The sequence below is a fragment of the Ambystoma mexicanum genome, chromosome 14, assembly GCF_040938575.1.
Source record: "Ambystoma mexicanum isolate Mex_15411 chromosome 14, UKY_AmexF1_1, whole genome shotgun sequence".
Classification (NCBI taxonomy): domain Eukaryota; kingdom Metazoa; phylum Chordata; class Amphibia; order Caudata; family Ambystomatidae; genus Ambystoma; species Ambystoma mexicanum.
In genome coordinates, this window is record NC_090940.1 from 551,115,812 (window position 1) to 551,138,240 (window position 22,429).

Genomic DNA, 22,429 nt, shown 5'->3' on the forward strand with positions numbered 1-22,429 from the left:
CTCAATGAAACTTGCACAGATTTACAAGGTAAGTGGTGCTTTGTGATCTCTTTGAGTTGGAAATGTTCCATCATGCATATAAAAGGCTGTGCCACAGCCACTGAAATGTGCTTTCAGCCTGAGCATCTTAACGAGCTGCAGCATAGCCATCGACGTGTGTGTGTGTGTGTGTGTGTGTCTCTAAAGCATCAAGGACGTGTTTCCTGAGCCTTTGAAGTAAAGTACATGTAAAGAACTAGTGGTGCAGTATATGATTTATACTACACTTCATCTCTGGCCTGACCTGTAAAAATGGCCAGGCCCAGTCCCTAACATTTCAAAATGGTCAGCTCCTCAGAGTAGTGTAGTTCTCAGTGTGCACACCAAAAATCTGCACTCATGGTTTAATTGGCAATAGCACCACTTCATGTATAGTGGTAGGGAGCTCAGGCATATAGCTCATCACAATTTGTTTCTTGGCACACTCATAGCAAAACTACTGAAAGAAATGGGACCTCTAACTGATCTGTATTCCCCATCTATGCTGTGGTATGTGTATTCTGCTCCTTGCACCAGTTGTCACTTTCATCAATGCTACAGCATTCTGTGAAGCTGCTAATCTGAGTTCTGTATCAATTCTGGTGCATATGTACCTTTTAGTTATAGCAAAATATCAGTATCCTGCTGTACTACAGACACTGCGGGGGGGGGGGCACACATAGAAGGCACAACCACTCTTCTCTTTCACTACTGTATCAGCACTATGGCGCTATTTCGAGAGCGCATGTCAGCGCTACATAAAGCATAGCTACAAAGCAACACAACATTCAGCGAGATTGACACTGACACTGAGCCGGGCCGTTGTCGCCATCATTAGTGAGCCAAGATTGTTTGGGCACTGGCACTACAAATAAATAAACAAACTTATTTCTTTACAAATTAAGCCCTGGCCTAGTGTGTACACATAACATATTGAAGCTTGAAATACAGCCCTTATGGGTGGTTAGAGGTGTTTAGAGATCTATTCCAAGCATGCTGATTGGCTACAGTGCTGGAAACGGAGAGAACAAAGAAGAAACTCAGAGCTGGGTCTGTGGCTCAGTTGATTAATGCATCCACTACAGGGGCCTGTGTTTGATCTCATGGTTAAAGGTTCGAATCCCGGCAGGTTGACTCAGCCCTTCATTCTTCTGAGGTCGATAAAATGAGTACCATTAAGGTGGGTAACAATAAACATCTGTTATTAATGCCAAGATGCCCCTTCAGGGGTGAACGTGTGCTTTACAAATACGCCTGTTATGTTATGGAATACGGCAGGGGTCTGCAACCTTTGTCTCTCAAGATGTTTTGGACTACAAATGCTATCAGACCAAGCTAGCAATGCCAATGGTGAAGGATCATGGGAGTTGTAGTCAAATACATCTGGAGCGAGCGCCACACGTTGCAGTCCCCTGGAATACGTGCTTCTATGGTGGTTTGAAACTAGATTCCACTTTTCCAAATCTTTAAAGGCAAGCTAACATGCTCTGAAGGACAATAATTAAACAATGTAATTAAAAATTTGTCATTTTCATTTGCTTCGATGGTCTCCAAAATGGCGATCTCTCTTCCTTTCGCATACTCATAATTTACCATAGTTTCTTCTTATCCTCCCATCTCTTATATAATTTTTATCACCAGTTCAGAGATAGAAAGAATGGAGCTGTTAAGGTCATATTTCAAGATTTTCGATGTTTTTAAGATTTGATACCTGCGGCTTTTAGTTGGATTCATCCATTCAAAATGTGTTGACTCCTTAATTTCCTGCACTTGCGTGGTCTCAATGTCACTGGCCTAGTAAGATCGTTGTTTTGTTCTCCCTTGTTCCCCTCCCTTGCCTCGTTGCGCTCTGAAACACTTGTGTATGAGCACGATACAAATAAAATATCATATATCATATCATAAACATCATCAAATGTGACTTTTATTCAAAAAAGGAAAGCCTCAGAGTGTGGAATGCTGTCTGCTGAAAACAAAGCCATCAGTGGGTGATGGTACGCGGAAGATACGGAATTGGGGTTAACCTGGGTGTGCGTGCACTGTTTACTTACATGTGAGTAACTTTCAACAGGTTGTGGAAGGAGTGAGCCTCCAGCCGCTCAAGCGTTGGGTCAATAGAGATGTAGCTGGAGGAAAGAATAGAAGAAGAGCAGATTAAACACATGTTACCACGAGCACCCACATAGCACCACTACATTTCCCCCAAAGCCTGGTAATGCGCAGAGCACTCACAATGCTGGTCAACTAGAGCATTAGTCCACACAGAGGCATTGCTACAGTAGCTACTGGCGGGCTATAGCCCCGGGTCTTTTGGTTGTAGGCCTAGATAGAAGCTCAGAGGCTACAACTAAAAGCCTCGAGTCCTGACAGTCCCGACATTAGCATAGCCCCAAATCTTTTCCAGACCTAGCAACATTTCCACACACTGTATCCGGAATTCAAGATCTGGGGTGTCCCAGGAGAATTGCCCTTCCGTGATAGGGCAGCTCTGTCAGCCAGTGAAAACCCTCTGGTGATGATAGGGAACCCAGAATAGGTCACTTTACCGCAGAATATTTCCCACGGTAAAGGATTTTGTAACCAATTTTTTTTTTTCTAAAGAAAAGAATAGGGGCATCAAAGGGGTGTCCGTCATACAATGGGAAGGAGGGCTGACAGGCGACCCCTCCCGAACAGTAAAGGGGAGGAACGGGAGTGGAAAAAGTCATCACGGAATGGTAATCCCCATCCAGGGGAGCCCACTCCTCAAAGAATAGACCCCCCTACATTGTATAGTTTCTTTAGGGCTAACAATATTTGTAACATCATCTTCCTTGCTGTGTTCTATATGTAACCAATGTGAGGAATTCGACCATCCGCACGGTGGGTGTGCGCTCGCCTGGGCTTTTTTGAAATTTTAAATGAAATTGAATGATGGTAGATCAACCTCTGGAAAATGCGTGGGGCTAATCAGCACAAATTTTCCTATTCTCACCGCACGACATACACATAGACCTATGTACTCTTGGTGGACACAGCCTACAGGCGCCATTCCCCCTTGTCATATTTAGTTGGACTATGACTCCAAGAGTACATCAAGGCATCTCAGAAGGGGAAGGCAACACCTTCCTCCTGCCATGGCCAGCCTAATTAACTAACAAAGGATCCATGGATTCGCCCTGCCCTTTGTTAGCTGCTGGTGGCAGCTGCACGTACTAATCCGTGATAATTTAAACAGGCAGGGCCTGGTCACAGGATTAACAAAATACAGGAAATCCCCAACAACCTTTGATATACACTATGTGAACCTGAAGCCAGCTCCCGCCTCTCAGTGTCAAGGACAGTGGCCTGTCATGTCTGGGACAGATTTTTACAGTAGTCACCCCCGCAGGGGCACCCCATTCAGAAGGTACAGGTATGTGGTTTGGTGGTAACCAAAAGTCTGGTCTCGCCGCAGCTTCAAGGGAGGCCTGCCACTTTATTCAGGAGCCACAGGGAGCTCAATTTTCCAGAGACCCTTTGATCCACAACAGACAGGAAGATGGGTGAGATTTAGTATTACATGTTTTCCCCCTTTACCTTTTCTGTTGCAAAGCACTCTGGTTATGACCTCATGCAAACAGGAGATTGTTGGTGGGGACCCAGGATTGGTTCATTAAGGTAGGCTTAGCCTACACCAATGACGGTGGCCCATTTGGCTTTAAAAGAGGGTCAAGCCCCTTTTGGCAGATCATCGGAAGACTTTGCAAAGAGTAACAAGAACTCAGCTTGGACCCTGGCTGAAGGTAGAGTCTGCCTTATAGCTTCCGCCAGTGAAGGAAGACCAGGATTTCCAAAGGGAATAGAGGGAGATACAGAATCCAGAGGACCGTCAAGTAGCTCCAGAACCGGTACCCAGCCAGCACACAGCGTGCCCTGATGGGCTATGCAGCAAGCTTCCTAGGTGGGAAGTGCCAGATGGTCTCTGAACCAAACCAAGGACAAGGCGGTTGCTCGCAACACTCTCCTCAGCTTTGGGCTGTCTGCCTTCAAGGACAACCCAAGCCCAGTGAAGAAGCTAGGAGGAGTGCATCAACAAGCATCCACCGATGTCTGCCTTAAAGGACATTTTCGAGCCCGTCGAGCTCCTCAAGCTGCAACTGACTACAGCACTGTTGTCACGCCGCAGTTGCTAACGTCATCTGAGACACCCCGACCAGTGCTTCAGACCCGCCAACCAGCACTCAGACAACGATTCCTGACCCGAGCCACTATGTAGACCAGCCTGCAGCCATCTGTGCCGCCCCGCTTGCCGAACTGTCTGCCGCCTGATATCTGCAGCGGTCTCCCTTCTTGAACTCTGTCGCAGGAGCTGCAGAGCGCCTTGAACCGACTCAACCCTGTTGAGCACTGAGAATGTCTACAAGCACAAGGTACATTGTGGTTCTGTACCCCTAGTTCTTCTCCGAAGGGCCCTAGGTAAGGCCTTCACCAGTTCTGCTGTATATGTGTGAAAGTGTGCATTTCACCCCCACCCACTTTACCACGCCTGTGCATACCCGCAGTAGTAAGCATGCAGGTGAAAGCTGGAAATGGTGCAGGGTCTATCTAATGTTATGTTAAAGGTTCTCATACCGTGCACTGTTACCACTTGAATGGTTTCTTGGCTGTGCATAGATCTATAGGCAAGAAACCGGCAGAATGGATGGACCTTACCGGTTGATTCTTACCTGCTGGTGAATGGCATGTTTCCAAGTTCACATTTTTTAACAATATACATGATAGAAAACCTGGAAACTGGACACTGTTCCCCGTGTTTGGTGAGAGTGCGCAGAGATTACTTTGTGGCCGCAGATTGGAGCAGGAGACGGTCTATGGAATGCAGCACGTGTGGATGTGGCTAAGTCTACTTTGTAGAGTAAAGGCTGAACTGCTTCCATTTCCTTTGTGGTATCCAGCCTCTCTACACCATCCATTTCTACTAAAGTCACAGCTTTATTTATTTATTTAACTATTTGTATTGCGCCAACACAACAGGCCCGCAGGCATAAGGGCGCTTCCAACTTTCCCTGCCGCCCTCCAGTGCCAGCTGCTGAAAATGAACAGGCTGCCACAGTACAGCCTCACCCCAAGGCAGGTGTCTGCAACTCGGGGCCGGCCTTAGCACTGCCAGCGCCCGGGGTGAGTCAACAAAATTTGGCACACCCACTCCCCTCCCCTCCTCGTCGCGCTTGGAGGGGGGGACACAACAAATTAAATAGAGCGCTGCTGCAAAACCAGCAGCGGCGCTGTATTTCATTAAGTGATTAACTCTGCGCTCCGTGCTGGAGCGGGAGTTAATCGCTTGAATAGAGCTGCGGCTGACAAACCAGTGCGGGACTGCCTTTCAAAGGCTGTCCAATGCTGGTTCCACAGCCATGTCCTATTGAGATTAAATGCACCCCGCTCTCGTACTGGCATCAGCGCAAGAGCGGGCGCATTGCAGTTCAATAGGGCGCCTGCCGCCCCCTCACCCTATGGGGGAGACCTTGAAAGACTACCGCGAGCTGGCATGGTGGGAGGCTAATGGCCCCCCGGGGGGTCGCCTGGGCAGCCATACCCTAAGGCCTGTCGCTGCTGCAAGCGGTTGTTCTCAAGATGTTTAGGACCATGAGTCACATGATCGCACCCTATTGAATGTGCTGTTTAGGGATGATGTTAGTTGTAGTCTGAAACATACAGTGAGAAAATTGTTGCAGGCCTCTGTTCTATGGTCATGTGATCCACAAAGTGAGTCCAACTGCAACTACCATCTCAGTTCAAGTGGCTGCTGTTGTTGGCCTGCTAATGATCGCCAGAAGTGGGAGTAAACCCTGTGAAATAACCAACAGTTTCTCTTGAGTATGATGATACTTTTTTGGGGAAACATCAAATCAGTTCATATCATTCATAATCCCACATTTCATACTCGCTCAGCATTTTTAGACATCAAGCTCTCACCCCTTTTCAATAACCGTAGGCGTTCCATGGTCAGGAATTTCGCTCTGGAAGTCTAGGCCTTGTTTCCCGAGCCTAGGTCGGGGGTCTGCAACCTATTACTCTCCCGATGTTTTGGACTACAACTCCCAGCAGCCAAAGCCAGCATGGTCAATGATGTGGGATCATGAGTCATAGCCCTAAACGGATTTACCAAATGTTATCATTTTGAATTGATTGTATGGTACATCTGGCCGAATTCAGCCAGTATCATGATCGATTCAAAACAATCAAATTGGCTAATCACTAACAAATATAGGGAGTGGGTGTTGCGAGTGTGTGCCCCGCTCCCCATAATTGGTAGTGATGGCATTTGAAGGTAGCGGGGGATGAAAAAAAAAAAGTGGGGGACCCTGCAGTGTCAGATCCGACCTGCGTAGAAGGGACGGAACTGACGCTGCAGGGTCAGAAGAAAACCAGACATCAAGAGTTAAGTATCGGGTGGGTGGATGTATTGCAGGCTGTGGGGGTGGTTAAAGTTTGGCCGGATTTGGCCGCAGCTAAATTGTCTTTGCAGGGCCGCAAAGAATTCTGCCACGCCCAAATCGTGTACATCCCCCTAAACAGCTGGGGAGCAGGGACGTCATTTGGGGGTCACCAGGGGTCGCAACTGCGACCTCTGTGGTGTCCCTTGCGACCTCTGTGGTGTCCCTTGCGACCTCTACTAAAAAAGAAAAAAAAAAAAAAAAATTTTTTTTTTTTTTTAAGTTATGCAAGCTCCTGGGCTGTGGCTCTTTACTTCTGGGGTGGCTGGCTTTCTTGTTCAGGCCCCTTAAAAAAAAGACTTGAGGCACTTGTTCTTATTTTTCTTCTAACACTTTCAGCACTGACCCTAAATAAGAAAGAATAGGTATACCAAATAATGTGTCTTTCTGGAATTGTATACAGTAATTGCTGGCCTCATTAAATGTTTATTTCAGGCACACTTCAGGGGGTGAGTCACTGATTGAGTCTGTTCTTAAACGCCTCACTAAGCCTAAGCCGTTCATCCTTCTGAGGTCGATAAATGAGTACCAACACAGGTTGGGTGATATTGGGTGTATATTTTTTCTATATAAAGCGCTTAATGATGTGTTATTATATAGCACTTACGCTTATCATTTGGTCATGGACGTCTGCTTGCATACACAGTCATTTGGTAATACGGGCCAATAAACACTGAACTTAATGATACATATGGCGATCCATTCTTGTATGAATGTACATCATATAGTGATATCATAACTATATTTTTCATAGTTTACAATGCTATGTGATGCCACTTCCTGTTTTTTCAACGGGTGAAATGTCGTGTACCATCGCTACCCGCTATATCACTTTGGGGCGGGGTCTAATGACATCACTTCCTGTGATGTCATCAGAGGGTCAAGGGTCGGGTGATGTCACTTCCGCTACCCCTGGCATTTTGGTGAAATGACGTCCCTGCGGAGTCGCAGTTTGCAGTACCTGGTGCAGGTGAAGGTCAGCGCTTGTCCCTCAACACCCCAGCAATGGGTGCCTCAGTAGTACCTTCATGGTTTTGACGTCTCTAATGTGAATAAACCAAAGGAAGGTTAAACTAAATGTGTCAGGAACTACCCTACATGGGGAGGCCCACAGTAGGTCCTGATGTAATAGACCTCTTACTCAATTCAGATTTTGCTACATATAAAAATAATTCTCCATTTGATTACACAATTCATAATACAATAATATAGGCTTGCAAAAACTAAGAATGGTGAGTAAAAATCATTTCTAATACATACATCCCATCTGCAGCATCTTATCATACATCCCTCCCTATAAATCACACATTCAATCATACATCCTGCATGGTACTCCTACACAATCTATCAGAAACCTGGAACAAAGGAGCATGGCCCAAATGGTGCAAGTTCCTACTCTCTAATCAAAGCCCAAATCTCTCTAAAACATGGATCCTGTGAGAAATAGGGGTGTGTGTTCTCTTCCAAGAAGGAGCATTTGCGGTGCTGCACAGGATTGGTTATTTGCAAAACCCCTTTCAGCTGCTATGAGGGAATCATTTTGACCCAATTTACCTCTCTGTGCCAAGTTCTTCCTAAACCTACAGTGCATTACCAAGTTATTGTCCCAGTTGCCTCTCAGTGACTAGTACTGCTCCCATTTGGTTCTCATGCTGAGTACTACCCCAATTTGTGACTCAATGCCTAGGTCTAGCCCAAAGTGTTGTTTATAGTGCCCAGTTCTGCCCATTCGTCACCTCAATGCCCTGTTCCGCCCTACGTATCTCTTGGTTACCAGCTGTTTCCCAGTTTTCCCCACTGTGCCGAGTTTTACTCCCGTTCCCCTTTCTCTGCCCCACCATCGCCCCATTGCTCCCAAACAAAGTTCATTGAATCCTACATTTCACACGCTCTGCATACCCACTCTGTGCACCTGTACACGGCACACCCTTAATGGCCATGCTTTCGGCCTCTTTGATTCCTTGGAATGCTGCCTTCTAAGGAGAAGCAGGAAGGGACCCAATAACAGGGTTCACGGAACAGAAGAACCGAACCGATTGGCCCTTGCATCCTCCTATGGCCCAGCGACATATCCACCGGATGGTGGAGCCGGCATCAGTGGAAGGGCGAAGTGAAAAGGCACAGGATCTCTCTGCTGCATCGCTGCGCCCAATGTCCTGCCTGAGACCCCCAGGACTCCCTCAGTCCAGCCCGATAGCAGCAGCACAATGAAAGCTGCGCTCGATGAACTACACACAAAGATGGCTGCCTCTGAATTCGCTAATTTGTCAGATCACACTCAGAATTGAAGAATCGAGCTGATTGGCCCTTGCATCCTCCTATGGCCCAGGGACATATCCACCGGATGGTGGAGCCGGCATCAGTGGAAGGGTGAAGTGAAAAGGCACAGGATCTCTCTGCTGCTCCTCTGCACCCAATGTCCTGCCTGAGACCCCAGGACTCCCTCAGCCCAGCCCGATAGCAGCAGCACAAGGAAAGCTGCGCTCGATGAACTACACACAAAGATGGCTGCCTCTGAACTCGCTAATTTGCCCAGGCCACACTCAGACCAGAAGAACCAAGCCGATTGGCCCTTGCATCCTCCTATGGCCCAGGGATATATCCACCGGATGGTGGAGCCGGCATCAGTGGAAGGGAAAAGGGAAAGGGCACAGGAGCTCTCTACCGCTCTGCTTAGCCCATTGTACAGCCTGATACCCCCAGGACCCTATCAGCCCTGCCCAAATAGCAGCAGCCCTATGGAAGGTGTGCTCCGTGAACTACACACAAAGATGGCCGCCTCCAAATGGTCAATTTGCCCAGGACACATTCAAACCAGAACAACCAAGTCGATTGGCCCCTGCATCCTCCTATGGCCCAGGGACATATCCACCGGATGGTTGAGCCGGCATCAGTGGAAAGGCAAAGTGATAGGGCACAGGAGCTCTTTGCCGCTCTCCTCTGCTCACTGTTGCAGCCCACAAGGGGTAAGCCACCTGCCAAGATGCACCGTTCCGGCTTACCGTCCCTGAAAATAATTTGTATGCTAAATTGTATTCTAATGTCGAACCTGCTACCCCTCTCCCTACATGGTTCCTACCATCCTCCCAGCCAAGCAATGTCCCCACCAGCACTGTGCCGATCCCTACCCTCCAAACCACTCCTCCGCGTCCACACACAACTAAACAGATGACTCATTGTTCACAACAACCTCCCTGCACCATCCTGAAAGGCACTATATATCACCTCCGCCTACTCAACCCCTCGCCCTCACGGCCAGCCCTCTGCAGCACATCCGGCACCCGTGTGCCCCTGAAACCCCCCAAGACAAATACATCCGCAGTTGCAAACACAGCTCTATCCACCTTTCCTAACGCACCCTTAGTTATCCACCCAGCCATCTATGCTTCCGTCCCCTTGCCGGCACAGAAACCAGACAACCGCAGACTAACAATGCTGCATGCTCGTACATTACCAATTCACCGCCCCTCTCGCCCAAGAGTCACGTCCTCACGAAATCGCAAGTCACAGCCACGCCAGCCTCACCACGCCAACCATACACAGATGCTACCTTGTGGAAATGAATTCACTCATTCCTGCATCACCCGAACACAACACAGCTCCACCTGTCATTCACACTCCTGATTGCCAAGCTCTAGGGCACATCCCTTGGGCTCGTCACACACCTAGCATTAAACAAAAAACCCTTCAAACTGCACATCAACAATGCACTGTTCCTCTACTTCCTATCACTTCATCGGTACACAGAGAACCCACCTCTTCGTTGCTCTGCCCTAACGATCTCCATTCACACTCCACTAAAAAGAATTGTCTCCCTGCCTAAACTAAGGAAAGATTACAGGCTCATCACACATATGAACCCAGGTACCCCCATATTCTCATTCGCTGGCATGTCCAGCTAAGCTAACTACCTTGTGTTGCACCTGCCAAAGCAACCTCCCCCAGACCACGTAAAAAAGTCCTGAGCCTCATCAAATCCATTCTTCAAACTACCACCTCCTATGACCATGTCACTGGAGCACCAACGCAGGATGTAGCATCATTGGATCCTATTGCCTCTCTTGCTTGCCGTCCATGCACTGTACACTGCAATCCTGATTTACCTACTCGGTATTCTGCTGATCACAATCCCACTGCCTATGACCTGACCCCCAACCTGGTGAATCCAAATTTCGCCCCAACTCCCCTGAAGGTCGCACTTGCAAATCCCCTGCACTCAAATGCTGATACAAACCTGACACCTGTTAGACTAAACCCTGGCACCACTACATCCATCTACTCTGGATCCAAGTTAAGTGTAGCTCACACATTCAGCCTCCCTGCCACAACCACTCTTGATACTTCTAGCAGCCACCTCCCCAAGAACTTCTTTAAAGCTCTGGCCTCATTTCAATGTGCCCTCATTAATGCCTGTTCCCTCCTAGCACACACCCTGAAAATCTGCGACCTGCTCACTGCTAATAAGCTGGACCTATCACCCATCTCGGAAACCGGGCTAACCGAAGCCTCTAGCCCCACCATCTCCTTAGCCCTACTCCAAGGCTAAAACATCTGCCGTCAGGACCGCCTACGCACTAAAGGGGGTGGAGTTGCCCTCATAGCCAAGGAACCGCTAAGAGAGGTCTCCAATTCTTTTGTAGGTAACAGTGACGTTAAGTCCCTCACCTTACCACTTCCTTTAAGTGCTCAATAACAATACACATTGTTTACCACCCCCCCCCGGCCCATGGTTGACTTCCACGAGAACCTCCTCCACCTCCTATTGGACAATCTAAAAAACTCCTCTAAGTCCATCCTACTAGGAGACCTGAACCTCGGATTCAACGTTCCGGAGGATTCTCAAGCCAAATCTCTCGCTAAAGCTCTAGACAATCTGGGGCTCAGACAATCAATCACAAACCCCACCCACTCTAAAGGCTGCATCCTGGACTGGATAGCTGAAAACAATTGCTACCCATACATCAGCTACACCACCCCTTGCCCCTGGACTGAACACCACGTCATCCGCTTCTCCATCCCTATGCCAACAAAACAAAAACCTCTCAACATTCCCCTTGTGCCCAATTTAGCTTGGAGCTCGCGTAAACTAACCAAAGAGAGGCCACTGCCTTATCTAGAAACTCCTGCTTTCAGACCTCCCTTCTTCAATGACCATACAGTTCTAGCTGAACTATACAATTCTGCACTAATGAATGCAGTCGATGCCATAGCCCCACTGTCAGCCAGGAAAGTAAAAACGGTCAGACATGCAAACTCCTGGTTCACCCCTGAGCTACTTGAGCTACCACATCGCCGCTCTCTGTCCCAACTTTCAGTGCTACGCGGATGATACCCAGCTCATTTTCACACTACCCTCGGCCTCCTCTTCCCCTTCCCTCATCTCTGACTGTCTGTCTGCCATTCAGGAATGGTGTGCCGCCAACGACCTCTGCCTTAATGCCAGTAAGACTGAGATTCTACTCATCGGCACACCCACTCCCTCCTTCCCTGCAGCTCTCTGGCCGGCCTCTCTTGGACCTCCCCCCACTCCCACCTGCAAGGCTAAAAACCTCGGGGTCATCTTTGACTCTGCATTCTCCTTCTCCCCTCACATCTCTGACGTCTCCAAGAAGTCACACTACCAAGTGCACCTCCTTAGAGGTATTCTTCCTTTCCTCTCCTTCCCCCAGAAGCTCACTGTCTCCAGAACCCTGGTCCTCTCCAAGCTGGACTACTGTAACAGCCTCTATCTAAATCTGCCTGCCTCTACTCTCCGCCCTCTGCAACTTATCCAGAACAGGACTGCGAGACTTGTCCTTGGGCTCAAGCCCAGGGATCGTATCTCTCCAGGACTGAAATCTCTGCACTGGCTCCCAGTGGCTGTGAAGATTAAGTTCAAAACCCTCTGCATTGCACACAAGCCCTTCTGGGGTCTGGGACCGAAATACCTTCAACTCTCTCTTCCTAAATATCTTCCTTCTCAAGCTCTTCGCTCATCTGCCTCCAATTCACTTAGGGTCAGTTGCTTCTCCAAGCAACGAGTTGGTGGCAGATCACTCTCTTCAGCAGGGGCCTCTCTCTGGAACAGCCTTCCTGCCTCCCTGAAACTTGAGGAGAACCATCTCCGGTTCCGGAAACATCTCAAAACCTTCCCTTTTGCTTCTGCTTTCTCTCCTCCCCTCCCTTGCTGAATTCCTGACCATAACCTGGTAACCTTGTCACTCTTTTGATCTCTGGCCCAGGCCCCGTCAATTACCCACCTGCACTGCCTCCCTGGCAACCCCTGCACTTGGGGACCGTTTTTCTGTATCCTTTCAGTCCTCTTACTAGTGCTTACATCTGCACTTCCTTGCACTTGCCACTAGCTGGCTGTTTATGTGTGATATTTATTCCACTTCCCGTGTACTGCACTTCCCCTCTCCCTTCCCCCTGCGCACTTTTCCTTGCCCCCCTTCCATGCACTTGTGAGATCTGAATGACACCTGGGCTAGTAGGATAGTTGTTTGTCCTCCCATTGTCCCCCTCCCCCATTGCCTCGTCGCGCCTTGAAACACTTGTGTATAGGCGCGTTATAAATGCCATATCATATCATATATCATATCATATCTTGAACTCCGATCCATGAAACACACTGCCCTCTCCACTTGGCAAACCAACCCACTTGAATCCACAAAACTGGAATTCAACAAGACAGCATACAAGAAATTATAAGAGAAAGAAGAGAAAAAAGTAAGGAAATAGCAAAGAGAAAGACATCATGAACTAAAATCAACTCAGATAAAGGAAGTTTTCAAATCCTATACAAAATGACAGAAAAACAGACCAAATGGTATTTATTTATTTATTTTAATTTTTATAAAGCGCAGCACGCCCATAGGCCGCAGAGCACACATAAAACAAACGGGAGTAAACAGCGGGAATTCAGGGAAATGCTGGAGTTCTTCTCGTGCTTTCTGGTTGCCCTCCCCACCTAGCTGCCACTTCCCATGAAGTGCTGTGTACTCCACACAAGAAACCCACACAGCCCCTCGAGACATCTGTCTTGCTTTGATCTTGCAAAAAGGGACCTGTCTGACCATGAACCATCAAAAACCTCTCAAGATGTTGACTTCCTAAAAATGTTCCAAGTAAGCCACTTGTCGAGCGGTAATGATGGCTCTCGGAGACAGCGATTCCCATTAAAGTTTATGGTGGCTTGCAGCTTGCTGGATGAATAGCAGTGATTTTCCTTTAAAAGGGTAACTTTGAACTATGGTTGTCATGGAGTTTCTTAAACTTCCATGTTTTAAGTCTACTTGCAGGACTTTCAGCGTAGATGTACCCCAAAAGAAAAGAGGTCTGCCACAGATGACTGGCTCAGGCAGCAGATAAAGGAAACTTTGGGCAAGTTGAATAATCCAGGGAGAATTTAGTGTGTCCTTTTTAACAAGTTTGGACCTAGACTTTCAGATTTTGGCCACCATGACTACATACCTGAGAACTTGCATGACTGTCTGCTATGAATTAATGGATGTGCATTTAGGACCAATGTCCCATTACCCACATGTCAATGTAGTGCCTGGAAGGGCAACTCCATCATTAATGAATCAATCACAACCACAGACATTGCTCTGGAAAAGCTTCCAAACCCCTGATTTTCAGCCACATTCAAAAACCTCCAGCCATGAACATTCTATTTTTGCCGAAATCAGCTCGACCGGGACGGGTAGTCCCTGACGTGGGTCCCAAGCCTCACTAATGACGCCCGACGAGGCCAAAAACATATTCGGGTTGCTTGTGCTCTCATGAAGAAGGGATGTGACCTAACAGTTCAGGCTGGACTGCTCCTTTTTGGGGCTGGGACCAAGTTTGCCCTTTCTGTAATTTCTTGTCTTTTGCTCAAACATGGAGGGAGACAGGTGGAAGCACCTCATAGTTTGGAGTGTCCTGAACCTAAACTTAAGGACAGAACCCAACTAATTGTACCATAGAAAAAGATACAGCTCTTCAGTCTGGGGTTTGCCTGAGTTTCCTTTGTGAAGAAGGTGGGGAGTGAAGTATAAAAGAGGAATACCAGAGAGAGGTTCACGTCTCGCATTTGATTGGATTAGAACTACCAAGGGAAGTGCTACTTAACCAATAAAACCCAGGGCTTTAAAGTGACTGCAAAGTGATTTGATGTGAGGTGCACTATAAATCGCCCAAACACAAATAACTAACCAACCGCTCCTGCTGCATGACACAATGGCCCTCATTAGTAAGTTGGTCGGTATCCCGGCAGTAATACCGCCAGGATACTGGCAAACGGTAATACCATTACGGCACGTGATCTGCTTGAATTACCAGCCAGAATACAGATGCTGCAAGGGTAGGTTAATCCCCATTCAATGAAGTAGATAGGACTCCCTGGGGAATAGCTGGTATTACCGGCACCAGTAATCTGGTGCACTTGAAACACTTGTGTATAGGCACGTTATAAATGCCATATCATAGCGATATCGGTGCCGTAACACAGGCTGTGTTTGGCCAGTGGGGTGCCAGATTTACCTCCCAGCTCTTGGCCTGAGGTAAACCAGGCCACCCCACCAGCAAACCTTTAGTTTGGCGGTGCGGGAAAAGTGGGAGGAATGGAATTGCCACCACTTTTCCCCGGCATCGGCAAACTTGTAATGAGCCCCAATGTCCTGAAGAAAGCTATCATTACCTCCGCAGAAATGACCGACACCTATGTCGAAATTGCTTTATGTGCACTTTTTGGATGCCCCTGGCATCTTCATCAGTGTAGGGCTGATTGCATTGCCTTATCACTGGTCACCCATACATGCTATGGAAACATTTATGCACAACATGCATCAATGTAATCTTACTTCCTATGACATACATGGAGGCTCTTAAGAAGTTAGCGGCAAATGATTGACTGTTCCTACTCTGAAGTTAGGTATTTAGGTTTCATCCCGCCAAGGCTGGAGACCCAATAAGGTTCATGTGGGTTTGCACGCTTCATTTCTGCTCCCTGTTCATGTTGTGTAGGTGTATGCGGGATGCAGCCGGCGCAGCATGGTTCGCCGCTGCCCACGTCCCAATTCAGTCCACAAAGTGACTCATGCCATTCAAGGGCTCGCTTGGATGTGGAAGGTGCCCTGTTCCCTGGGAGGATTGATGCAGCTGGAGGCAAGGTTTCAGCGAAGCAAGAGGCACTTAGACCACAGTGCTCTGCAGACCTCTGCCGGGGGCTCAAGCCTGGCCTTCAGTCGGCACACTGCACTCTTCTGTCTGCTGGAATATGCACCTAGTGCCCGGCCTTTAGGCTCTGTGGCACGGTGAAAGGATTCTCTGCTTCGCAACTGGTGGGTCCTAGGGAGCACACCTGGTGTAACAGGCGCCATGACCCTAAATGGGCCAAGCTTTTTACATGTTGAAGCTGGTTTGCCTCATGTGTAGGTTTGGCTGCAGTGGTTCCCTTGGTGCCATTGGAAAGCCACACTGTTGCATTGGTGTATTAAGGGCTAAACCTTACGTCTGTACTAAGCATCGACATCAAGGGACTGTTTTGTATTGGTTAGGCCTTGCCGTCTGCGCAATATTAGACCGCAGTTGTATGATCCAGGGGCCTCTTCACGCAAATCAGTGCATTTGATGTGTAGCTTCAATTCATCTCTTCACTGAAGCCATTTTAGGGAAAGGTGGAATGATAATAACCAACACACCAGCTGATTTTATCCGCGGACATTAAGGTACTGTTATCACAGCTGCCCAAACTGTCGTAAAATCTAGAACGTTAAAGGGACCAGACACTGGGGCAGTGGTGTGCAACCTGTGGCTCTCCCGATGTTATGGACTACAACTCCCATGATCACTCACTATTGACTATAATGGTTATGAGTGATGGGAGTTGTAGTCCAAAACATCTGGAGAGCCAAAGGTTGCAGACCCCTGCACTAGGGGATGACCTTGTGCTTTGTTATAGATGCAGTACCATTTTCGAACATTCTATATTAAGGTAATGATATTTTTTTAATAGATGGCGGCAGCTAAAATAAAGCTTGGGACTTTTTTGTTGACGCCCCCTCCCTCATACTTACTTGTTCCCAACTGTTTTCAGTTCAGGTTCAGCTATTTGTATACACATTGCGTATACTATCTACAGGGTTTCTTTGGTGTGCACCTGTTTGCTGTGGTGTGCAATTGTTGGATGAGACCAATGTTAGGCAGTGTGGGTATTCTGAGCAGGCGGTACAAAGCGATTGGTGAATTACTGTTCAGGATGGAAGTCATGTTTGTGTTGACTGTTTTACTATTATTAAGTAAATCGGTATAATGCACACACACCACAGAATAATGCCAACATTTTACACGCACACACTTTGCACAGGGCACACATCCTGTACATCCCATCTAACGCATAGAAACACACACCTGCCTAACTTCGGAGAGACATCAACTCAACATATACACAAGACCACAAAACAACACACACACACACACACCCCTCAGCACAGATGGCTGCTACATCATCCTACTACGAAATAACACAAGGGGACGGGACGGCACACCATGAAACCCAACCCTTCCAATCACAGACACACCAGTACAACACAAAGTACACATCCAAAGCTGTTCAGAATATTTCTAGAGCAAATGTAGAAACATGATTCTCTGCATGGTCTGCGGGGCATATGTAGGGTGCCCAGAGTGAACCCATGGCACGCAGAGACACTGCTGGCTGATGCCACGCTAAGGTGATGCCGTAGGCAGTTTTCAGCACATCTTTCTTGGGTCAGTGGACACAAGAATGTGGATGTTAGTGTTTAGGAGTCTAGCAGGGGAATATTCTCTTTACCAAATGACTGTCCTGTTGACTTATTGGGGCTTCTTCAAGAGACTGGGCCTCATTACGAGCATGGCGGTAGCCGTGCCTGTATGGCAGGCACGGCTACCGCCATGATCGCTACCGGCACCGCCTCCCGCGATTGGGCAATAACCGGCCCATTACGAGATGAGTGGGCCGGTAATTGCCCATTTGCGGGAGGCGGTAAGGCCGGGCTCCCGATCCCCATTCTGCCCCATAGGGCAGAATGGGGGTGGGGAGCATGGATGCGCCGGCACCGTTAACAGGTAAACAGGTAAGGCGGGCTGTCAGGAACCCGTAAGCAGAACTCGTAATGCGGCGGCACGGTATGAACAGTGCTGGAGCCTTACCGGCACCGTTCATACAGCGGCCGCCAGCCTTATAATGAGGCCCACAGTCTCTTTCGCTGTTTTTCTGTTGGAGGAGGACCGTGTGTCCCACATGATCGTGAAAGTGCACACCCAACTGTGCTTGTCACAGTAGAGTCTCCAATCGCCCTTTGAACTCTGGAGCTACACCCCAGAGCTGCACACAGGCAACATCGCATGAAATTGGCATACATTACCTATACCTTGTCTCCGGTCCGATAGCACAGCGAGTAGAGCGCTCGCTTTCACATCTGTGCAGAGCCTGCTGACCCGGCAGGGCCAAACTCAGCCTTTCATCCTTCCAAGGTCGATAAATGAGCACCACACACGGTGGGTAATAATAAGCAGCAACATATCTAAGGGTTCCTAGCGCTATAAAAATGCTAAATAATAATTATAAAAATATGGGGGCTGCGGCAGCAGGGATGTCATTTAGGGGTCACCAGGGATCGCAACTGCGACCCTGAGGTCTCCCTTACCACCCTTAAAAAAAGAAAACGTTTTTTTAATTTTTCTTTTTTTTTAAATTGGTGCTCCTGGGCTGAGGAAAGCAACTTGTGGCTCTTTTTTTTCTGGAGTGGCTTGTTTTCAGATAGCTATAGCCAGTAAGATAGCTCAGTGGGTTGAGCATTCGCTGTTGCAATGTATGTGTGATCTGCAGGTTTCAGGTTCGACTCCTGGCAAGGTCAACCCATCCTGCTGAGGTTGATAATTGAGTACCAACACAGATTGGGTGATATTAACGATACATATGGTGATCAATTCTTGTATGAAATGTATATCACTTTACAATATTGTAGCCATATTTTTCGTAGTGTTGAAACAACATATGTGATGCCACTTCCTGTTTTGTCAAGAGGTGAAAGGACGTGTTCCACCACTTCCCGTGATGTCACTTTGGGGTCAGGTTAAATGACATCACGTCCTGTGATGTCATAAGAGGTCAAGGGTCATGTGATGTCACTTCCGCTACCCCTGGCATTTTGGCGAAATGACATCCCTGTGCAGCAGCAGCTGTGACTGTCTGTAGGCTTACTGAAGACCTGGAAATCGAGGGAGAGACTGAGCAAAATATGGATGATTGAAAGGATGGATGCAGTGCGTCAGTAGCAGCCAGTGCAGAGATGCTCAAGGTACCCACCGGGCCATTCTGTATGCAGTTCGGTAGATCCTCCTGGGTGACAGCTAATAGCCACGACACGAACGTGCATCCATCCCCACACACCTTCCTGCACCAAACTAAAACATGATCACACCACAAAAAGACACCTCTATCCAATGCCGAACACACTGGCACAAGCAATAAACCCTGGTGTCACATTTAATGTAGTCCTACATACGCAAGGAATAGACAGAAAATAACGGGTCCCAAAAGGCTGAGGTATTTTTTTTGCCCGAATTTCGCCGGGATTTTTGTACCCTATTTTAATAAATGGATGGGGGATGGGTTAAGGGGTTAAATAAAGATTCGGGGTGTGCAGGGGAGCAGTGGGGGGTCTCCCCCGCAATATAAAAAGAGCCAGCAAAAAAAGAAAAAATGGCAAAAGAAATTCGAAATTCGACCAACAAATCTGACTTTTGAGACTCGTTAGTTTTTTTCTCAAAATGGTCACGTGCATCCCATATTTAACTATGACAACCCCGACACTTGGCACATCATCTCATTGTGACAGAATGCCTTCTGGAAGGCAGAATAGCCAAGGTTTTTACATTTTTGATAGTGCTGAAATGCGAGCAATTTTGCTTCAGAAAGGGAGAACTTCTAATCAAACAGCCCTTACCATTTGCTCCATTCCTAAAGTATAGTGCAAACATGTGTCTTTGCTGATATAGCCTACTGGCGCCCTCAGCCCCACCTGTGAATTGGCACAGGGCAGGTTTAAAGGTTACATGTGCATTCCTGACTGCTGCTGGAACAATAAGTTCCTGCAGATGGAGATAGCTTTTCTGTTATCTTCGGCACCTCTGCTTAAACATCTGGTAAATGTATGCTTTAGTCATTCTGGGAGCATGTAACTATTTACGTAGAACCCATGTCTGGGTGTAGCATGGCGACTGCTAAGAGTACACAATTATAAAGCCACAGAAATGTGATATCACATAAGTGTCAGCTCTGTGAGCAGAGTCCAGCTAGGACAGGACTGATGTATATTAGCATCTGACCTGACTGACTGCACGGCTGCTCGCTGGAACAACGGCCAGGATGCTCCCTCTTTGATTCCCATGCTGGAAGAGCAAAGCCTTTTCCAGGGCACAGGACCATCCCCAGAAGGTGTCCTGGGATCTGGTGCTTCAGAGGAAATACTGCAAAGACATAAAGCAACTCCCTCGCCAGGGCGCTGACCTCTGGAGTTCCTTTGAAGTCAGCATGCACAGGGAGGGGTCTGAGTTGGAGTAGCCAGAACGGTCAGGTGGGCTGAGGGAAGTATCAAACCATCTTGGCTATTAGGGCTCTCTCATGTTGCCTGTCCCCTTCATTTCCTACAGGAAAGGTATACTGGGCGTGATGTCATAAGGCAAAGGGCACTTTTTACAACACACAGGGATGGACCCCTTAAAGCAGGCTTGCTTTGGACCAATCCCCTGTAACATTGTGCCTTTGATCCATTGTTGAACTCCCACAAGAACAAGGATACTCTTTTGCACCAATTTTGCAAGTGCAGTCCATTCAAAAATCCTCTGTCATAGAGGTTAAGACAGAAGGCCTCCGATGCAGAGGCAAGCTCCGTCCCCTAACCATCGCCGGGAACAGAGTAGGTGAACTGCTCTGGATAAGGCTTAAGGAGCGTGTCAGCGTTTGTCAAGTGTCACTACGCCAACCCTTATCTATAAATATATTGCATTGTGTTGATTATGTGGCATTTTCTGCAACAGGAGGGGGGAGGACCCGAACACCTGAAAAGTCTAATAAGCATTCATATCAAACATCAGTATCTCCACACAATTGTGCGCTCACTACCTGTTGGCTCTATACAAAGAATACTTACAAAGTCATGTATGCCTCACCAAAATCGTTTTAGTCGTGAAATTGCTATGTGAATACTAATACATATTCAGTTGTGACATCCATACCATGGATTCGGCTTCCCATAAATCAAATCCTCTGTTTTAATTACAACTTTAATCGGCCAACAATAACGTTTTGGTGCACGTGCCTTTTTGTTTCGCCAATCCAATGGCTTCTTCTAGGCTAGTTAAGATTCCCTGTTTTTACAAGAATCTTAGTTCCCCTGTAGTTCATCTAGCAGAGTTCAACATTATCTTTTTGTAGCATTCAAATAGTATGCCCCTCTTTGAGGGTTTTATGATAGTTTGTTTACTTCGATACAATTTGACACTGTTATGTACGTTCCAGACATATATTTGTACGCAGTCTCATATATTCAAAGTACAGAACATCATAAAGAATGTAATCTGTACATTTTACTTTTTTGGTTTGAATGACAAAGCGGAATGCTGCCACAGTCTTGAAGTGAATCACCACTATAAACGAAGACCTATTAAGCAGGGGTGTTGCTAGGTCTTGAAAAGATCTGGGGCTATGCTAATTTTGGGACTGTCGGGACTGGAGGCTAGTTAGCCTTTTTGGTTGCAACCCCTGAGCTTCTATCCGGGGCTACAGCCAAAAGACCCGGGGCTATAGCCCCCCTCTAGCAACGCCTCTGCTATGAAGGCAAGCTCGCTAACAAGCGACCTAGAAATACCAAGGGGCGATCATTTACGGAAAAAAGAAAATAGGAATTCCAACATTTCCTACCAAGAGGACAAGAATATAAAGACATAGGATCCCTTCCCACCTCACCCTGCTTAGGATTCAAAGCAGCAGTAGTCTATACCTACCTGCCTGGTCCAAGCTACTAATCTTTTTTCGATCCCTACGAGTTTCACGCAGTGACACCAGAAACTTTGTGCAGGTCTTTTTTTCGATCCATGCTAGTTTCGTGCAGCAACACTTGAAACTTTGCATGAGTTTTTACTATCCGTGGTAGGTTCACTCAGCGAGACGAGAAACTTTGTGCAGGCCTTTTTTCGATCTGTGCTAGTTTCGCCCAGTGACAAGAGAAACTTTGTGGAGCTCTGTTTTTTTGATCCGTGCTAGTTTCGTGCAGTGACACGAGGAACTTTGCATGGGTTTTTTCGATTCGTGTTAGGTTTGTGCAGCTGTATGAGACACTTTGCATAGGTTTTTCAATTTGTGCTCTTTTCAATATGTGGGCGTGGCGGAACAGGGCGCAGAGTATCAAAGTCTGACAGATTTTGCTTTCACAGCTGGCGTAGCGGAATCTAACCATATCGTCTATCTCTACCGGTGAGTATTTATATCCTGCTTTTAAATCAAGTTACATGCAACACAGTCTCAGAAGGATAGCTCAGGGGCAATGTGCTCGCCTTGGAAGCAAGGCGACACGGAGCAACACAGGTTCAATCCCAGGGTCTGCACTTAGAACCCTCTGGGTATTAAGTGTGTTATAAATAACCTATTCTATCATATATCAACTGTGGCAGGGTCAGTCCTACAATAACCCAATTCCGGGTGACAGCACGGGAGACCGCTAGCAGAGGAGCATGAGGACACCATTTTATCCCTAAAAACCCCATCTGCCCCATTGTAAGAGAGGCTTTTTACAAATAGTGTGAACTTAATCACTTCTAGGGGCTCCCAATGTTTGCAAAGAAGACACAGTGGGCTAATTGTCTATGTCCTGGAGCTGTAAAGTTAGGTGTAAAACCAAGGCGAGAACAATTCATAAAAGTTGAGCTGCACGAATTTCAACAGG

At 47.4% G+C, this 22,429-nt stretch overlaps 1 protein-coding gene across 2 annotated transcripts in view; it reads right to left on the reverse strand.

Annotated features, from left to right (window-relative positions):
• Window positions 1-22,429, reverse strand: part of TSHR (thyroid stimulating hormone receptor) — a 672,050-nt gene that overhangs the window by 192,102 nt on the left and 457,519 nt on the right. For both annotated transcript variants that reach the window (XM_069637860.1, XM_069637859.1), the window contains exon 3: window positions 2,070-2,144. In XM_069637860.1, the coding sequence (XP_069493961.1) occupies window positions 2,070-2,144 (75 nt within the window). The remainder of the gene's footprint in view (window positions 1-2,069; window positions 2,145-22,429) is intronic.